At 53.8% G+C, this 16,565-nt stretch overlaps 7 protein-coding genes across 7 annotated transcripts; 3 read left to right on the top strand and 4 right to left on the bottom strand.

Annotated features, from left to right (window-relative positions):
- Positions 1-1,296: 1,296 nt before the first annotated feature.
- PODANS_3_3960 (uncharacterized protein) lies at positions 1,297-3,223 on the bottom strand (the record flags this gene model as incomplete). Its single annotated transcript, XM_001909146.1, has 2 exons — positions 1,297-3,003; positions 3,062-3,223. The coding sequence occupies 2 exons, from the start codon at positions 3,221-3,223 to the stop codon at positions 1,297-1,299; spliced, it is 1,869 nt and encodes a 622-aa protein (XP_001909181.1).
- A 1,478-nt stretch (positions 3,224-4,701) lies between these two features.
- PODANS_3_3970 (uncharacterized protein) lies at positions 4,702-5,349 on the bottom strand (the record flags this gene model as incomplete). Its single annotated transcript, XM_001909147.1, has 4 exons — positions 4,702-5,034; positions 5,088-5,181; positions 5,240-5,258; positions 5,334-5,349. The coding sequence occupies 4 exons, from the start codon at positions 5,347-5,349 to the stop codon at positions 4,702-4,704; spliced, it is 462 nt and encodes a 153-aa protein (XP_001909182.1).
- A 604-nt stretch (positions 5,350-5,953) lies between these two features.
- PODANS_3_3980 (uncharacterized protein) lies at positions 5,954-6,586 on the top strand (the record flags this gene model as incomplete). Its single annotated transcript, XM_001909148.1, has 1 exon — positions 5,954-6,586. One exon carries the CDS (start codon positions 5,954-5,956, stop codon positions 6,584-6,586), a length of 633 nt encoding a protein of 210 aa, XP_001909183.1.
- Positions 6,587-6,862: 276 nt separating this feature from the next.
- On the bottom strand, positions 6,863-7,834 carry PODANS_3_3990 (uncharacterized protein; the record flags this gene model as incomplete). The annotated part of the gene is made up of 1 exon (XM_001909149.1): positions 6,863-7,834. The coding sequence occupies one exon, from the start codon at positions 7,832-7,834 to the stop codon at positions 6,863-6,865; it is 972 nt and encodes a 323-aa protein (XP_001909184.1).
- Positions 7,835-8,785: 951 nt separating this feature from the next.
- PODANS_3_4000 (uncharacterized protein) lies at positions 8,786-10,078 on the top strand (the record flags this gene model as incomplete). Its single annotated transcript, XM_001909150.1, has 1 exon — positions 8,786-10,078. One exon carries the CDS (start codon positions 8,786-8,788, stop codon positions 10,076-10,078), a length of 1,293 nt encoding a protein of 430 aa, XP_001909185.1.
- A 1,258-nt stretch (positions 10,079-11,336) lies between these two features.
- On the top strand, positions 11,337-13,653 carry PODANS_3_4010 (uncharacterized protein; the record flags this gene model as incomplete). Its single annotated transcript, XM_001909151.1, has 6 exons — positions 11,337-11,756; positions 11,926-11,956; positions 12,028-12,079; positions 12,153-12,519; positions 12,575-12,905; positions 12,965-13,653. 6 exons carry the CDS (start codon positions 11,337-11,339, stop codon positions 13,651-13,653), a joined length of 1,890 nt encoding a protein of 629 aa, XP_001909186.1.
- Positions 13,654-14,240: 587 nt separating this feature from the next.
- Positions 14,241-15,978, bottom strand: PODANS_3_4020 (uncharacterized protein; the record flags this gene model as incomplete). Its single annotated transcript, XM_001909152.1, has 2 exons — positions 14,241-14,991; positions 15,074-15,978. 2 exons carry the CDS (start codon positions 15,976-15,978, stop codon positions 14,241-14,243), a joined length of 1,656 nt encoding a protein of 551 aa, XP_001909187.1.
- Positions 15,979-16,565: the final 587 nt, after the last annotated feature.

The raw sequence follows: 16,565 nt of genomic DNA on the forward strand, positions 1-16,565 counted from the left end.
AGAGGAGAATGGCAAGGCAGCTAGGTAGGTTATCAGGCAACCACTTTTCCCTATCTCTCTCTCTCTCTCTCCCCGTCCCAACCTTCAAAAAAGGCAGCTCAGCAACACTTCGAAATGCGGTTGGTCGGCAGTGTACAGTCCAAGTCCGAGGATAGATGAACCAAACCAAACCTGTTCTCCCAAACATCCGTCGATTCACTTCAGCTTCTCGAGTCAAAGGTTTCGAAAAACCGTGTCCTCGACAACACGCCACCACGAGAAATTACAAAACAATAGCTCCCAAAAAACAAAAGACTGCTCCAGAAAAAGAGAAACATCCCAATTCTTGAATACATCGCAAAGACCATGTTGCGAACTCCCTGCTATCCCATTCAGGACAAACGACAAACCCCCCCCTCCCTCCCCCACCACCAACTTTCCCACACCCAATCAAAACCCCTACCGCACCAACTTGCACGGTATAGATCAAAAGAGCTTACGAGGCCTCCCCCCTCCAAAAGAACCTAACCCCTCATTTCCCACCTACCTACCTACCGTGGTGATATCACAGTAAGCTACAGCCTCGTCCGCTACTTCTTCAACTATAAGTCGTTTACCGGTCTATCTTTTCTTCCTTTTCACAATAAGAGTTAACCTGCACCTTCCACATCTACAGTCCGACTAGTACTTGTCAGGCGACCACAATCTACGCAGTATCAATCGGTTTGCACTCTTCATTCACCACCACCTACAAACTTCTACATATATACCCTACATCCCTGACTACCAACGCCTCAAAAAACCCTCCTCGCCTGCCTGCCCCATTCCCATATCTCCATGCCAATCTCCAATTGCATGTGCAGCTAGAAGTCTAACAGGTGATATGATGATATGCCATGATGTGCTGTCCCACAATGCCCCGTTGAAAGTTCGCAATAGGATGTGAATCCCCAACCCTTAGCAAAAGAGGTACAAGTACAAAGTTTGCATGCCATGATCTTATCATCACCCTCTGTCTCCCTTTCCCATCAATGAACCTTCAAGTCCCTTAGTAGTAAGTAGTCCGACAAAAAAAAAAATCCCAAACTCCCTACGCCGACCGACAGACCGACCCTAACCAATCATCAACCATAAATACCCCCCCACCCCAAAACCCAAAGACAAGGAGCATGTACTAAAAGTTGTTGTTGCTGTTCCTCCTGTTGCTGAATAAATCCTTGAGCGAGAGCTCGTCTCTCTCCACCTTGACCCAACCGCACGATTATAAAGTCATAGTCGCCATAAACATTACTCAAGACCCCCCCTCCCTCTCCCCCCTCACCGTCGTCCCCCATTCCCATTCCCATTCCCATTCCCATTGCCTCGGTCCCTAGTCCAGTGATCTCTAATCCATGAAGCAATACCACCACCACCACCACCACTACTACTACTACTACTCCCACCATTGCCACCGTTGTTATTGTTGTTCGAAGACGACGACCCCTCCCTCTGCTGCTGCTGCTGCTGCTGCTGTTGATCCCGTCCAGCAGACGTAAAGCTCGAAAAGTAACTCCGTCTGTTACTCTCCCCCGGAGTGCCGCTCCCGCTGTTATTCCCACCCCAGTTCTCATCCCTCGGCCTCGACGGACTCCTCTGCCTAGATGACCTAGGCTCGGCAGTATCATCCTCAGGCCAGGCCCCGGGCGGGGAAGCCGAGCTACGGCGCTGACCACCACCACCTCCAGCCATACGTTCAAGTCGTTCCTGGTTCTCCTGCGGCGTCCTAACCCGCGAGGTGTAGCTGCTAAACAACGTCGGAATTTGATAGCCAGTCGAAGAACCCGACACTCCTTCTTCCACTGGTCTGGGAGCAGTGACTCGTGGAGAAAAGGTCGCAAACACTCGCGCGCCCTCGTTCGAAGATTGCCGAGGCTGTTGCGCATGTGATGACGAAGAAGCCGCCTGATCGGCACCAGGTGACCGCTGACCGCTGCTGCTGTTGTCACCAGCGTTGTTCTCTTCTCGGTTCTCAATCGGCTTTCGGCAGATAGGGCAGGTATTGTGCTCTTTGAGCCAGAGGACGACACACTCGCCGTGGTACCAGTGGCTACACGGCAACACCGTCACCTCGTCGCCCATCTTGAATTCGTCGATGCAAATCGTGCACTCGGCTTTGCCCTCCGGCCCAAGCAGCTCGGCATCGACTTTCTTCCTCTCCAAACTCGCAATCGCAGTCTCGGAAGCCGGCGGGGCAGCGTTCGTCTGAGGAGAATTCTCCATGAGCTGTGTGATGATTCTATCGAGCGCTTCCTGGGTGAACACAGCATCGCCATGAACCGCCGCGGCTGGGTTCATGATAGTCGAAAGCAACTGCTGCAGCCCAAACACACCACCACCCATCGGAGGGGGCCCAGCTGCTCTATTTCCGGGCTGACCTTGCTCCTGAGGGCCGCCCACATCAGGAACGCCCATAACGTGAGCCAACATCCTGTTGAGTGGATCACCGTCAGCAAAATTGCCCCCTGTTACAAACGTCACGGTGCGATGTGGTCCAGAATGATGATGACGATGATAGGGATGGCGAGGGTGGGATCTAGCATACGGTCCAAAGAGAGGCAGAATGGGAGGCGGCTGGTCTGGCCTCACTCCTGGTCCCGAGACAAATGTAAATGTCGCCGAGTGAACGTGTCTTCCCGGCTGTGGTGGTGATGGGGCGGCGCCGGCGCCGGGATTGTTGTTAGCACCCTGGCTCTCGCGAACGTGTCTACCGCCGCCCAGATCGTGCATAATAAGCTCGAAGAAACGGTTAAACACCTCATCGCCAGGTCGATTGTTATCCCCATCTGGCGCACCAGGTGACGGCGGGAACAAACCTCGTCCGAACGGGCTTCTAGCAGGGCCGCCGGGGAGATGATTCTCTATATCGTCTTCTTCGGGGTCCGAGTCCTCGCCAGCAGCATTGCGGCGAAAATAAGAGCCGGAGCCACCACCACCGAGGCCAAGGCCACCAGCTTCGATACGAGGGTCGCTCTCTCCTGGCTCGACCTATGTCAAAAATGTCAGCTTCGATCGATCGAACAAAACCACTATCAGGGCGACTCACAATCTCTACAATCTCACTATGACATCTCGGGCACTCGGGCTCCAGTCTCGGCGGCTGCTCGTCACTATACCACTCGTGCGCGCAGGAATGACAATACACCACCTCTCTGCCGGCGTTGGCATCCAGGTGGCGTCGGGGCGGTCCCATTCCGAATGACGCCATGGCTGGCCGTTGAAACGGCGGGGGGGGGCGTGACTGCGACTGCAACTGGTGCTGGGTTCGTTGTAGAGCAGCGACAACGTCAGTGAGCCCTCTGATGATCTCGCCCGCGGTTATACGACGAGGTGGCGGAGGAGGAGGACGTCGGGAAGCCAGCTTGTCGGCTGCTGTGCTGTCTCGGGAAGTTTGTTAAAAGAGAAATAAAAAGGCGACCGCGTTCCTTGCAAACGGTCGCTCTTCTGCGGAAGCAGAAAGACAACCGGCGAAGGCGAGAACCTTGATGTTAGGTATGGGGGACCCGGGAAGTGGGGCGTCAACGGCGGAAGGAAATGGAAGCTCAAGCAATGATGCAACTGCCGTCAGCTCCCCGATTAGCTTGCTTCCTGGGCGCTCGGTCGGCCGATGGAATCACCGAGTTGCCCTTGTTGCTGCAAGACTGCTTTGTGTGTGGTTTATAGGGGCCTTCTTGGAGCTTTTAGGTTTCGATCTCCTTGCTCTTCTGATGTCGTTGATGTTAAAAGTGGAGGTAGAGCGATTGTAGGTGTAAAGGTCGAGGTGGGTAGTAGGGTAGACAGGGGTCTAAAATAGGTTCCAGGTCGTAATCAGCTCGATAATGTATGATGATGACTGAGAAGCTCTTCCAGGTACCAACGGGTATCAAATGACCCCATATCATCCTTAGCGCGAACCGACTTGAAATAGGTAGGTAGCTTGGGCAGCAGCAACTTGTCCTGATTGCCACAGATTATGAACAGTCAGGTCGTGGCAAGGGGAGACGTAAGATGAAAAGGCGAGAAGATTGATGAAAAGACAAGAGCCACAGGTTCCAAGTTATAAGGGTATTTTCTCATATCGATAACTGGAGCCCGATGCTTGCTGTTCAGAGGGGCTACCTACTTCAAGGTGACATACATTGCATTTCATCCCAGCGACAGGTCGGATATGCCCAATGGCTGGCGCAAAACGAGGGGAATAATCTGTCCCAGCGAATCGCTCTATTGCTACTCTGAGTACTGCCAAACCCAATGTACAGTGACTATTCTACCTTGATGTGCTGCAAAGTAACTGAGGGGTAAGTAAGGCTGGCTGGGAAGTGCCGAAACCCAGCGTGTTCCGATGTCTCTCTCTAGGTTGTTCCTGCAGCCAGATCGTCACTTCAATATGCCCAACTCGTCCTCTTTGAAGCATTGAAAATGTCGGGTGTTCGGCAAACACAGTTTCAGCCTCAGGATATCCCCTATTTTGCACATATGCTGCCCCCAACCCCAGGCTCAACCCCAGCCACACCTCAGGCAGAAAGAATCAAAGGCTCCCATTTGAACAGTGGCATCGCTTTGTCACGCTCATTACCCGGTAGTACCTATCAGAGAACCCCAGGTAAACCCGTATCCCAAATTACACAAGCTCGTCGTCTCAAGAATACAAATACAGGTGTGTCTCCGCCCTTGCTGTCGTTATCGTTTCAAAGTCATAGTCATAGGTTATCTCTTCCTCCCCAGGTTTCTGAGCAGCACACCTCCAATAATACCCGCGGCAACTGCCACCCCGCTCACGATGGCCACGCCCATCAACCCTTCCTTGGCCACCTTGTCGTCGATCAACGTGCGCAAATTCGAAGCTTGAAGGTTGGCAGGTTCCTTTTCGATAAGGAGGTCGTTGTATCTTCGCGCCTCGCCGTAGTTGCCGAGCTTGTAGTTTCCGAGAGCGAGATAGTAGAGGCACTCGCGACGGCGTTCTGGGGACGTTCGGAAGATTTCTGAGAGGAGCATCACGCCGAGGTGTTGCTCAGAGCGTACGTTCGACTTGACAAGGCCCTGTTTACTGTATTAGAACACCATTTAGTTTTCTCGTGAGCCGAGATGCGCACCCAGGCATAGTTGAACTTTGTTTGCACTCCCACCATCTCGCCCTCCTTCTCATACTGTGCCCTGAGCACTCCGAGCTCTGATGGGCTCAGAGGGCTGTTTTCCTATAGTCAATATCTGTTTTCAAGCACTTCATGTTCTCGTACAAGCTTACGTTTCGGCATCGATAGCATCTGGAAGCATGGCTGTTAGCTACCTCAGCTATCCACTGCGGCGTCAGGTCACTCTCGGCCCATAAGAAAACCTACATGGTAATTGTGTCATGGTGGGCAAAACTCTGCCCAAAGAATAGCTTCCGAGTCAGTCTGTTTCTGGCAGGGTCGGACAGGATTGAGAAGAAGGTTGTTGAATGCGGCCGGTTTCTACCTTTCAAAAAGCCTTGTTCTTGTTCTGCTCTGTTCTGCGCTTTGGCTGCAGGCGGCGGCTGAAGCTCGGACCCTTTCCTTGGTGTGTGCCCACACGGGTGCCCAAGTGATCGATGACGAAGCACCTTGCCGCTTGCCGTTAGTAGGACAACGGAGACGCGATAAGCTGATAAGAGCAACCCCACGTTTTAGTACCTTGTCACTGTGGTGATGCCAAGACGTTAGAACAACAATTGCTTTCCAGCGGCAGCTTTGCGACGCGACAGCGCATTAAATTCAATCCCTTTTTTTTCACATCAACCAACCCACACACACGACCATCGCCTGCAACCACGCACACAAGTACAATCGTAACTACAATCACAACACTCAAAAAACATCATACAGGCAGCACAAACCCTCAAGTCTCGTCTGGCCATAATACTCAACAAACACCACCACTCCTGTTCAATCCAACCCTACATCACCCCCCCTCCACTGCCCCCTTCAAAAAGCAGCCCAAAATGCTCCTAGAAGAAGACCCCTCCCTCCTAATCCGCCACACAATCACAAACTTCAACACCGCCCCCGACCGCCTCGCCATCTCCCGCATCTCCGAATCCCTCTCCACCCTCGCCCAAGCCCGCGACCTCCGCATCCGCGAAGCCGAATCCTCCCTCAAAAAACTCTCCCGCCAGCTCTCCACCCTCTCCAACCAGCACCGCGAGCTAACCTCCACCCACTCCTCCGCCGCCCACGCCTCCGAGATCTCCCGCCTCGACACCCAAAAGTTCCGCATCGCAAAGTCGGCTTCAGACCTCGAAATGGAAACGGAGCGGCTGCAGGGCCAGCTGGACGAGTTGAACGCCAGGCTCCAAGAGCTGGAGATGCAGGGTGTTGATGGCGGGGATGGGGTTGAAGGAGTAAGAGGTGGGGACGGCGGGGTGGAGGATGAGGTGCTGCTGAGGCTAAAGGTGTATAGGAGTTTGGGGATGGAGTTGGAGAAGAGTGATGATGGGAGTGGGAAGAAGGATGGGGGGGGAGAGTTTAACAGGGTCGTGTTGAGGAATGATAAGAGGGGTGATGTTCATGTTGTCAAGATTGATGGGGGGTTTTCGAGGTTTTTCTATGCGAATTACTTTTGGCAGAATCTTTGATGGGATGTTGTTGGAATACGTGGAAAAGGAAAAGGCGTTTAGGGTTTGATACCACGGGCATGGCATGTACACGATTTCGTCTCAAAAGAAGAAGAAAAGATTGTACAATTACTGTTCAATCAATCCGAGCAGAGATGCCGCTTTTCATCATCGTTATTTACCCTCAGATTCCTCTGCCTTGTTCTAATTCCTCGCTATGATTGCCCAGGATCATACCCAAATACGCCGGAAACGCTCAAGTTTGTACACAGAATACCTACAGTACACCTTTCTCGCTCAGGCAGCCGGAGTCTTTCTCACCGACCTCGGACTCAGCAAGTCATGGCTAATCCTCGACTCCATCTCCAGCGTCGTGAACGCCGGTGGGGGGATTGGAAACGTCTGGTTCAGCCTCACCGTCGAAGCATTCGGCGTCGGCCCCGCAGTCCTTGCCCCAAACCCACCTGTTGAAGCGAGCCAGTCATGGTTGATATCGTTCATTATCGTCCCCCTCCTCGATCCGCTTCTCGGGGTAAGATAGGACCCGCTAGGGCTAGGCATCGGCCCTGCACTATGCGAACGGGAATGGCCGCGGGTGAAGGGAGCTCGTCCTTCATGTGCGAGTTCAAGGCGAGAGTTGATGCTGGTCCAGTCCGAGTCGCTGTCGTTGTTGTCGAGCCTCCACCCGCCAATGCCTTCATAGTCACGGTCCAAGCCGACAGATGGGGTGAGGACTGCATCGGCAAAGGTAGCCGGGGGGAGGCTTGCGTCGGCAAAGGTGGCTGGGGTGATGGTGGTGATGTCGTTGAGAACTTGGTTTTCATGGATGGGAGTGATCGTCCCCGGTGAGGAAATAGATACCTGGCTGGAGGAGCGCCTGGAGTGTTTCCTGAAACCGTAGCTGGATTTTCGGCGGGGGGAGATGTACCCTGAGTTGGGGTGACCGGTTGTTTGAGGGAAGGGAGAAGGGGGGCTGTGGCTGGAAGAGCTGGAACGGGCGCTGGAAAGTGGTGATGCCGGCGTCCTCCAGCCGTCACCGCGGGAATAGCGGCGTTGACTGTCTGCCGAGGATAAGGAGGACTTGCTCTTGCCGCGCAGGAAGTACTGTGGCACGAAAGCGAGGGCGATATCGAGGTAGACGATGGCCGCCCTGAACATCAATACTGAAAAGGCGAGGGCGGAGGTCACGCCTGCGAATATGGCCAGTGGGAGGGTGAACATGAATAGGAAGGGGACCACAAGGCCATGTACGGGGTTGATGAGAGCCATCTTGTTCAATTGATGACTCCTATGGGCTTGGAGTGAAACGAGAGAAACTCCAGAACTCGAGCTGGACGAGAGAAGGAGGGCCGACAATTGGTTATTATGGGCGATGCATGGCGCGATAGGGGAGCGGCATGTTATCTCGCTCCAAACACGCAACTTGTTAAGGTTAGGGGGAAAAAAGTCGAATGCAGGTGCTAGATAAGGGCAGACAAAGAATAATACGACCGGACGGCGACCGACGGCTCAAGTTGCCCCTTGACCTCCGCTGCGAAGCAGCTCAGACGCTGTCTCCCGTCTCCGGGCATGTGAAGGCCAAGCCGTGGGAAGCTTGGAGGGGCATTCCCAGGAATCCCTGGCGCAGCTCATGGGAAGACAGGGGTTTGGCGGGGTCCGTCTTGGCATCGTATGTGTTCCACTTGCAAAACTCGGACGCTTTGAAGAAAATCATTCAGCGGAACGTGCCGAGGGAGAAAGAGTTTGGGGAGAGATCTTCCAGTCTAAAGCGTTGGGCCCTGTTTTGATATTATTAGCATCACGATTAGGTTTGGCTATCTCTTGACAGCCGAGGGGCTTGTCTAGGAAGGTATATCAAAGATGTCGGTAAGGTGTGGGACTTGATGTTTCAAAGTACCTTTAAGTTCAACATCAGAACTCCAGGGGATGCCACAAAATCAAGAAAAAACTCCTCACTGACACAAGTTCCTTCCAGCTCCATAAACGAAGGGAATGGAATCAAAAAAGACGGCAAACGGCTCACAGCAGCAGCCTTGACTCGCGTCCATGAAGCGCTCAGCCCTAGCGGCTGATGCCAAGACCCTGAGGGTTATAAGTGGGGGAAGCTGGTCAAGATCAATTCCACCCTTGACATCATCACGACCCGAGTCCAACTGACAGCTTGAACCCAAGAGGATTGAAACGACCCCGGACATCAGTCATCCAACATCGGCAGACACAATGTGTGGTCCAAGCGAAGGCCAATCCCGCAGCCATGAGAGGAGGAGTGGCACAGACGACGACGGCGACTTTCCCTGGGACTTGGGGGTGTGCGATGCCCATTGTCACCCAACCGACACCATGACCTCCATTGAGAGTATCAGCAGCATGCGCGCACGTGTCTTGACAGCCATGTCCACTCGCTCGCAAGATCAAGACCTCGTGGCATCGGTTGCCGCCGAGCATGGCATCAGAGACCGCTCCGCGCTAGCGTCAGACTGTCAAGAGGCGCCACGCAAGATCGTGCCGGCCTTTGGCTGGCACCCATGGTTCTCACACCAGCTGTTCGATGACACGGCGGGGAATGGCGGCAACAGAACCTATGACCCGTCGAGCTCATCGTTGGCCGAGCAAAAAGCCAAGCACTACGAGGCCGTGTTGTCTTCCTCCCCAGATGCCGAGTTCGTCGCTTCTCTCCCGGACCCAAAACCTTTGAGCGGCTTCTTGGCCGAAACGAGGCAGCGGTTGGAGGAGAACCCGCTGGCTCTGATCGGTGAGGTGGGTTTGGATAAAGCCTTCCGTTTGCCGTCTGCTTGGAAGGAGGATGAGCAACAGGAACGGGACGAGGGGCTTACTCCGGGCGGGAGAGAAGGCCGCCTCCTGAGCCCATACCACGTCAAGATGCCACACCAGACCCATATTCTCACAGCTCAACTGCGACTTGCTGGCGAGTTGGGTCGTGCTGCTAGCGTTCATGGAGTCCAGGCTCACGGAGTTCTCTTCGACGCCATCTCGGCACTTTGGAAAGGTCATGAGAAAGAGGTCGTGTCTCGTCGGAAACAGAAAATGGTGGCCAAGGGCGCCGAGGACTTTTCATCGTCGAGCGAAGAAGAGGAGGACGAAGACGACATTTGGGCAGAGATCAATGGTCAAGCGCCAGCCGCCAAGCCGAGGCAGAAAAAGTACAAACCGAAGCCGTTCCCTCCGCGGATATGTTTGCATTCTTTCAGCGGGTCGGTCCAAGTGATGAAACAATATCTTCATCCGGCGGTGCCCGCGACAATGTACTTTTCGTTTTCGACTGTCATCAATCTTGCCACGGCAGGCGGCAAGGACAAGTTTCCTGAGCTGGTCAAGACCTGCCCCGATGACAGGATTCTCATCGAAAGCGACTTGCACACGGCTGGTGAGGATATGGACTACTACCTCGAGGACATTTGCAGAAAGATCTGTGAGATCAAAAAGTGGACGCTGCAGGAGGGCGTCGAGAAGCTGAGGAAGAACTATGAAGAGTTCATCTTTGGCCCGGCCTGAGCGGTCGTTGTTGTTACTACCTCCTGTAACAACTTCAGATGTTGATATTCAGAATCATTTCTTCTAGGATCATAGCGGCACAGCGACATATAACGTCACACTATAAAATTGCAGTTGATTCATAGCCCGTCAGTTGCTCGTATCCAGGATGATGGATTATCCCCCCCATGGTTCTGATTACGTGATCATACAGGTTGAACCCCCAACCTCGGTGCCGTGATGCCGAGCTCCTGCTCTCGGTCGACTGGCCCGACGACAAAATCCCATGAATTGTTGGAGGTCTTACAACATCCGCACAGATGACCAAGAGTGTCGGGTGAGGGCAATGGCTTGAGGTATATAGCTCAACCAAGTTTTATATCTCGCAGTAGTTTGGTCAACACCTGGGCAACTGCCGTCGCTTGGTTTAGAGGACCGCCTCTTTGGGGTTGCCGTTGCATCGGTGGCGTTTGACATCATGACCATCAAAGACCAAGGCGATATACACAGATACGGTACCATCTCGTCGTCACCAAGAACAATAAGATCTAGAGACTCTACGGAGTACGGTATAGCGGAATAAATAAATAGGTAGCGGAATGCTGAAGAGGAAAAAGCTGCTTACTAACTCCCCTCCGATGAAAGGAAATGCCCTCGGTCCAAGGCCCCGCTGACAGCAACCAACTTCAAGTCACTAACGGCTTCCTTCATGCACTCCCGTCGCGGCCGGCCCCCTCGATTTTGGCAGGTTTGGCGGGGAAGTGGACATCGGAGCCGTCCTTATTTCCCCATCAATTCGCCCTCCAATTCTTCCCATCCCCAAATCCCCTGCCTTCTCGTTTCCTCATTATTTCCAGCGCTGCCCAGACGCTTGTGCCTCCCCATCAACGGCTGTTTTGGCACCTTTCTAAGCTGTTAGTGCCCGCGCGCATCCGCATGCTGCAGCTAGCAGCTTCTTATTCCCGGTAGCGGTCACTGAAACAGACAGGACAGGACCGACGGACGCGCCTCTTTCCCACTCCCGTCCACGGGTCACCCAAGTTTTTTTTTTTCAGAGCAGAGCAGAGACACAGACGGGGTCCCCAGGCTATCCCCGGGAATTCCTCACCCACAGTGCCACAGTTCCCACCGGTTTCCCCGCGTGTTCCGGATTTCCCACATCCGCAGAGGCGTTTCTGGGGAAGGGAGCCACTGACGGTTTCTCGGCGCGGTCTGGGCGGAGCTCACCAGTCAAGCAACTCCTTGCCTGTCAATTGCCTTGGCATTGAATTTTGTATCAATGGATCATGATGCTGCCTCGAGACTGAGGCGGCCACGGCAGCCACCACAGACACAGCAGCAGTCACTTGTTTGGCAGGCTGGTGTCTCCGAGTTATCTCTAACGCCAAGCCCGGCAGAGTCCGGTACCATCTACGCCTCGTCCACCGGCGTCCACAACGGCAACGGTAATAGCAACGGGGCCGGCACCAGTTATCGCCGTAAAAGGAGATCTACTCTGGTCAATGCCGAGGACTCCATAGCTGTTCGCGGTGATGGATACAGCAACGGAGCCGGGGACGTCAAGCATGCACGCAGTGCCTCTGCCGAGGACGATGATAGTGACGGCGCCTCTCCTACTACTGCTGAACACCAGAGGAAGAAGCAGAAACGAAACAAGCCCACGTTGTCCTGTTTCGAATGCGTAGGGAGAAAGACAAAGGTAGGGAAATTTTAATTGGGCTGCATATCAAGAAGAGTCGATCTCGGCCTCGCCATGGGGGGGGGGGCGGGCGGTCTTACACAGACAGGTCTTGGCACATATCACCAGATTCTCGGATATGAACCGAGCCCATTCTTGCTGTTGTTCCCGGGCTAACAATTACTGCCAGTGTGACAGGGGGAGACCGCATTGCCTTGCATGTAAGTCTGCCTGTCGACTTGCCCACAGACTTGCCGTCTGATCTCGACCCCCAGGCTAACGCTCCGCATAGGTATCAAACGTCAGACCAAGTGTGAATATGCCCACGTTGCCAATGTACTCGAGTGAGTCGTCCCCTTTGCTTGTTGATACGTACCTTGCCTGTCGTGCTCATGCTCTGCATAGGGAAACGACCAGAAGTGCGGCCAACGAGCGCCGGATGACGAAGGGTCCCAAAAAGAAGGGAGACGCGCTTAAACCCACGATCCCAAACGCTGCTGATAGGGGCTTCAACGTGAATCGACTAAAGGCGCTGGGATCGGTTTCAACTTCGACAGGCCTGCTTTCGAACGTTCCCTACTCGGCTCCTGGCTCGTCCAATGTATTTGGCATTGGATCTGAGCACCCGTTTGCTAATTACTGGACTTGCGACGGGGGCTTGCCCGAGGTTATCTCTGTCTTGCCGGAGAAAGTGCAGTCGGATATTCTCCTGACGCGGTATTTTGAGTGTGTCGACCCGGTGTATCCGATGCTGCATAGGCAGACGTTTTATGCCGACTATGAGGTATGGACTCGAGTGTGTCCTTTTTGCCTAGTTGTTTACTGACAGGAGTACTAAGCATTTCTGGTCGTTGAGCCGGCCTGAGAAGGACCAAGCCGACGGAGCGTTTGTGGCGCTCATTTTCGTCATGCTCGCCTTGGGCACTCAGTTTGTGACGTCGACTTCGCCCAGGGAAAGGAAGCAGACGGCCGAGTTCTACGCTTCGGCGAGTAATCAAGCCTTGCGTGTGAGCTCGTATCTTAGCATAGCGAGCATTCGATCGATCCAGGCCATGGTGTTGATCACATACTTTCTCATCAACGACAACCACGCTTCTGATGGGTGGGCGTTCGGGGGGATTCTTATGAGGCAGGCGTATGCGATGGGATTGCATCGAGATCCAAATATTGGTATTTCTTCTGCTCCCTCCACCGTGTATAAACATTTGGTTTCTAACCCACTCATCCAGTCGTCCCTGACGCCTCCCCTTTTGAAAAACAACAACGCCGCAAGGTCTGGCAGGCTGTGCTTCTTCAAGACACCTTCCTGACGGTCTTGCTATCGCTCCCGCCAAGCGCGACCCACACCGACGTCAGCGTCGACGACCTCAAGCAGGACGACGCCTCCATCGCCACCGACGACCCGACCGACACGGACTATATCAAGTCCAGCTGGACGCTCGCCAACCTGGTCCAGGAAACCATCTGCTCGCCTCGGTCCCTGGACGTGCCCATCTGCACCACCGTCCGCCAAAAGTCTAAGCTGGTGCAAGACTTTAGGACCGTCTACCGCACCTTTCCAACTGTGTTTCGCTATTGGGACCCGCAGGTCCTGACGGAGATGGCGCAGAGCAACAAGCGGGTGGTGAGGCAGACGCTGTTCCTGTGCAGCAATTACTTTCACAACTTGATGCTGGTGCATGCGTCGGAGAGCGCAGATGTGCCTGTTAACGTTAGGGGGACGTTGGAGGCGGCTCACGATGCGATTACGGCTTTCTTTATCTTGTTTCAGCTTTTTGAGGCTGAGGCGAGGGTGTGGTGGGTTTTCAACCACAGGGCGTTTTTGGAGGCGCTTTTGTATTGGGAATGTGCTGAGGGAGGTGGCGAGGGGGGAGGAGGGGGGGAGTATGGGGGAGGATCCTTTGTTTATAAGGGCTAGGAGCGATATTGGTGAGTTTTTTATTCTCTGGGCGTGGGGAGAACAGGATGCTAACAGTGATTATGACAGCGAGGATGATTGAGATTATGGAGATTATGAGCCAGGGGGAGCAGGCTAGTGAAACGGCTAGGACGAGGGTGCAGGTTTTGAGCGAGTTGTTGTTGCCAGGGGGTAGAGGAGGGGAGGGTGATGGGGTGTATACGATTGGTATGGGGGTGTAGGTCACCAGAGTATTTGAGTGGTAGTTTCTTTGGATGTTTTGGAGGGAAAAGGTATGGTTTCAAAGGTACCTAGGTATATATATGGCATAGTACACGGAACATGTGTGGTAGCGAATGGATGGCAATGATAATCATGGGACAATCACACTGGTCTGTCTCGTAGCGAATAGCTACGAGTACCACCATCTTCCATGATATACATACCCAGCAAGCAATGGCCCGACCTGAAAACGCAGGTCATTCTTTGGAATTCTCGAACCATACCGTCTTGCAACCGAAACAACACCCCATTCAAACCCCCTCGCCAGGTATCTATAACAATTCCCCCCCCCCCCCCTACATGAAGAACAACCACCCATCTCCCCCCTAATGATGCCCAACCCCCTCACTCGACCCATGATGAGGATTAGGATAATACAACGCCGCAACAGCAATCCCAACATAAACAATCACACACAACGCCCCCTCCAAATAATTACTCTTTTGATCCCTCAAAAAGTTCCCCACCGTCAAGATCGCCAACAACAGCACCGCAAGGTCAAAAACCTCAAAGTTCAACCCCATCGGCTTCCCCAACCCCCACCCCACAATCACCACCAGCGGCGCATTAAACATGACCGTCTGCAGCGTCGCTCCCAGCACATGCGAAAGTGCAAAGTTCATCTGGTTGTCGTACGCCTCGTCCACCGCCGTCAGGTGCTCCGCCGCCTTTTCCACAAGCGGCACAAGAATCAACCCGACAAACGCGTCTGAAACGTGCCGCTCAGTGACAAGATTGTGTATCTGATCCACCAGCGTGATGGCAATAACGGTCACGAGCGCGATGGATACCGCCAGGGCGAGACAGCACTCTGTCAAGGTGAGCCGGTTGGAGTGGTGCGAGTACTTTGGGTTGTGTCTATCCTCATCCCTCGCCTCGTCGGCAACAAAGATGGCGTCGTAGATGCCGTGGTGGGTGTGGGCTTGGAAAAAGACATAGATCAAGTAGGCAATCAACAGCAAGACAGCCATCGATCGCGAGATTTCGATCGTTTTGCTGATGAGCTCCTCTTCGGGGAGTTTGCCGCTGTTGATCAGACTGTGATGAAAAACCGTCGGGATGGCCAGGCCGAAACCACTATTGTTAAATGTTAGCCCCTGTCTACCATCAACAGTGAAGAAAAAAAATAAAAATAAAAAAAGGGGGGGGGGGGACATACGCAGTAAGCAATAACCCAGACCCAGCCTCACTAACAGCCTCACTAAACCCAGTCTCCTCCCTCCTCAACCCCCCGGCAAAAAAACACAACCCCAAACACAACAACATCGTCGCCAGCACACTCCCCAATATCGCTGCCTTGATCACCTGCACGTAATCGATCCCCCCCTCCTTCTGCTCCCTCGTGATCAAGACGATAAACATGATAATCTCCACCAAGCTCCCGAGCGTCGTCTCCACTAACACCCCCCAGACATGGGCGAACTTCCGTGACAGTTCCTGCCCGGCAAAACCGATGAGGTTCGCGCAGGGGACCATGGCTAGGTAAGCGAGGATGAAGATGACTAGGTTTGCTGTTGGGGAGGGGGTGAGGGCATAGCGGACTGCGATGGCGACGGGGACGACGGGCCAGAGGAAGTTGACCATGCGGGAGGCCCGGGAGGAGGACTGGTAGACTATGCGGAGGAAGTGAAAAGGGTGAATTCCTGAGCGGTGGGACTCGCCCGTGTGACGGATTTGGAGGGAGCGTTTTACTGCCTGGGCGGCGGTGCGGGTGCGGGAGAGTTTGAGACCTAGGTTGTTGTTGTTGTTGTGGAGGGGGAGGGCGCCATTGTCTGGGAGGACCTCGCCTTGGGCGGTTGCGGTGCGGGAGGAGGGTTGTCTTGAGGTCGAGGTGGAAAGGGTTGGTTTTTCCTGGGTGATGGTGTGGGAGGGGGAGGGTTTCATGTCGTTGTTGGGGTTGGTGATCTCTTGAGGGGGAGGTGGTTGATGAGGTGGGTGTTGCTGCCCTGGTTGGGAGGAGGCGGAGAGATACTGCTCTAGCAGCAGCGAGGTGACTTGTGTAGGTGCCAGCTCGGGGGTGTCGCTTCCTGGTGGTCCCCGTGGTGGTGGGGAAGGTGCCGACATGGTTGACCTGCTGGGCTGGGTCTTGGTGACCTTCTAGAAGAGAAGCTTTACCCCAGATTTCGGGGCGATCAACGTTGCGATCTGGGTCTAGCCTAGATCTGACCAGTTGTATCCAAGTGACAGTAGTAGCACAGATAAAATAGAAGAAATGTAGAAATCCAAAAAGAAGCGGACAATCTGATTGTGAAATAAAAGTGACTGAAGAATAATTCAGGGGCAACAAAAAGTTGAAACCACAACGGGGGACGGCCCGCTACTTAGTTGCGTCGGGTCTCTCTCTCGTCCCGTTCGTCTCTCGTGCTTGGTGGTGGTAGTTACGGAGTCTTAATTACACGGCAGGCAGGTACGAATGCAACCAAGAACTCCGAGTCTTGGGGAACAATGGCCAAGCCAGCTTGGTGTTGGTACTTTTTTTCTGGAGAACCCAAAAAAAAAAAAAAGAGAGGCCCAAAAAAGAAGCCTTCAGCGAATGGGCGGCACAGAGCTTCATCAATACCCAATCTATGTCTTAGCTTCATGTTTCAGGAGTTCAAAAACGGGCATATCAGTCGGTGGTTGGCCGCCCGTTCTAGGCCAGCTGGAGACTC

This window comes from Podospora anserina, chromosome 3 (assembly GCF_000226545.1).
Source record: "Podospora anserina S mat+ genomic DNA chromosome 3, supercontig 2".
NCBI classification, from domain to species: Eukaryota; Fungi; Ascomycota; class Sordariomycetes; order Sordariales; family Podosporaceae; genus Podospora; species Podospora anserina.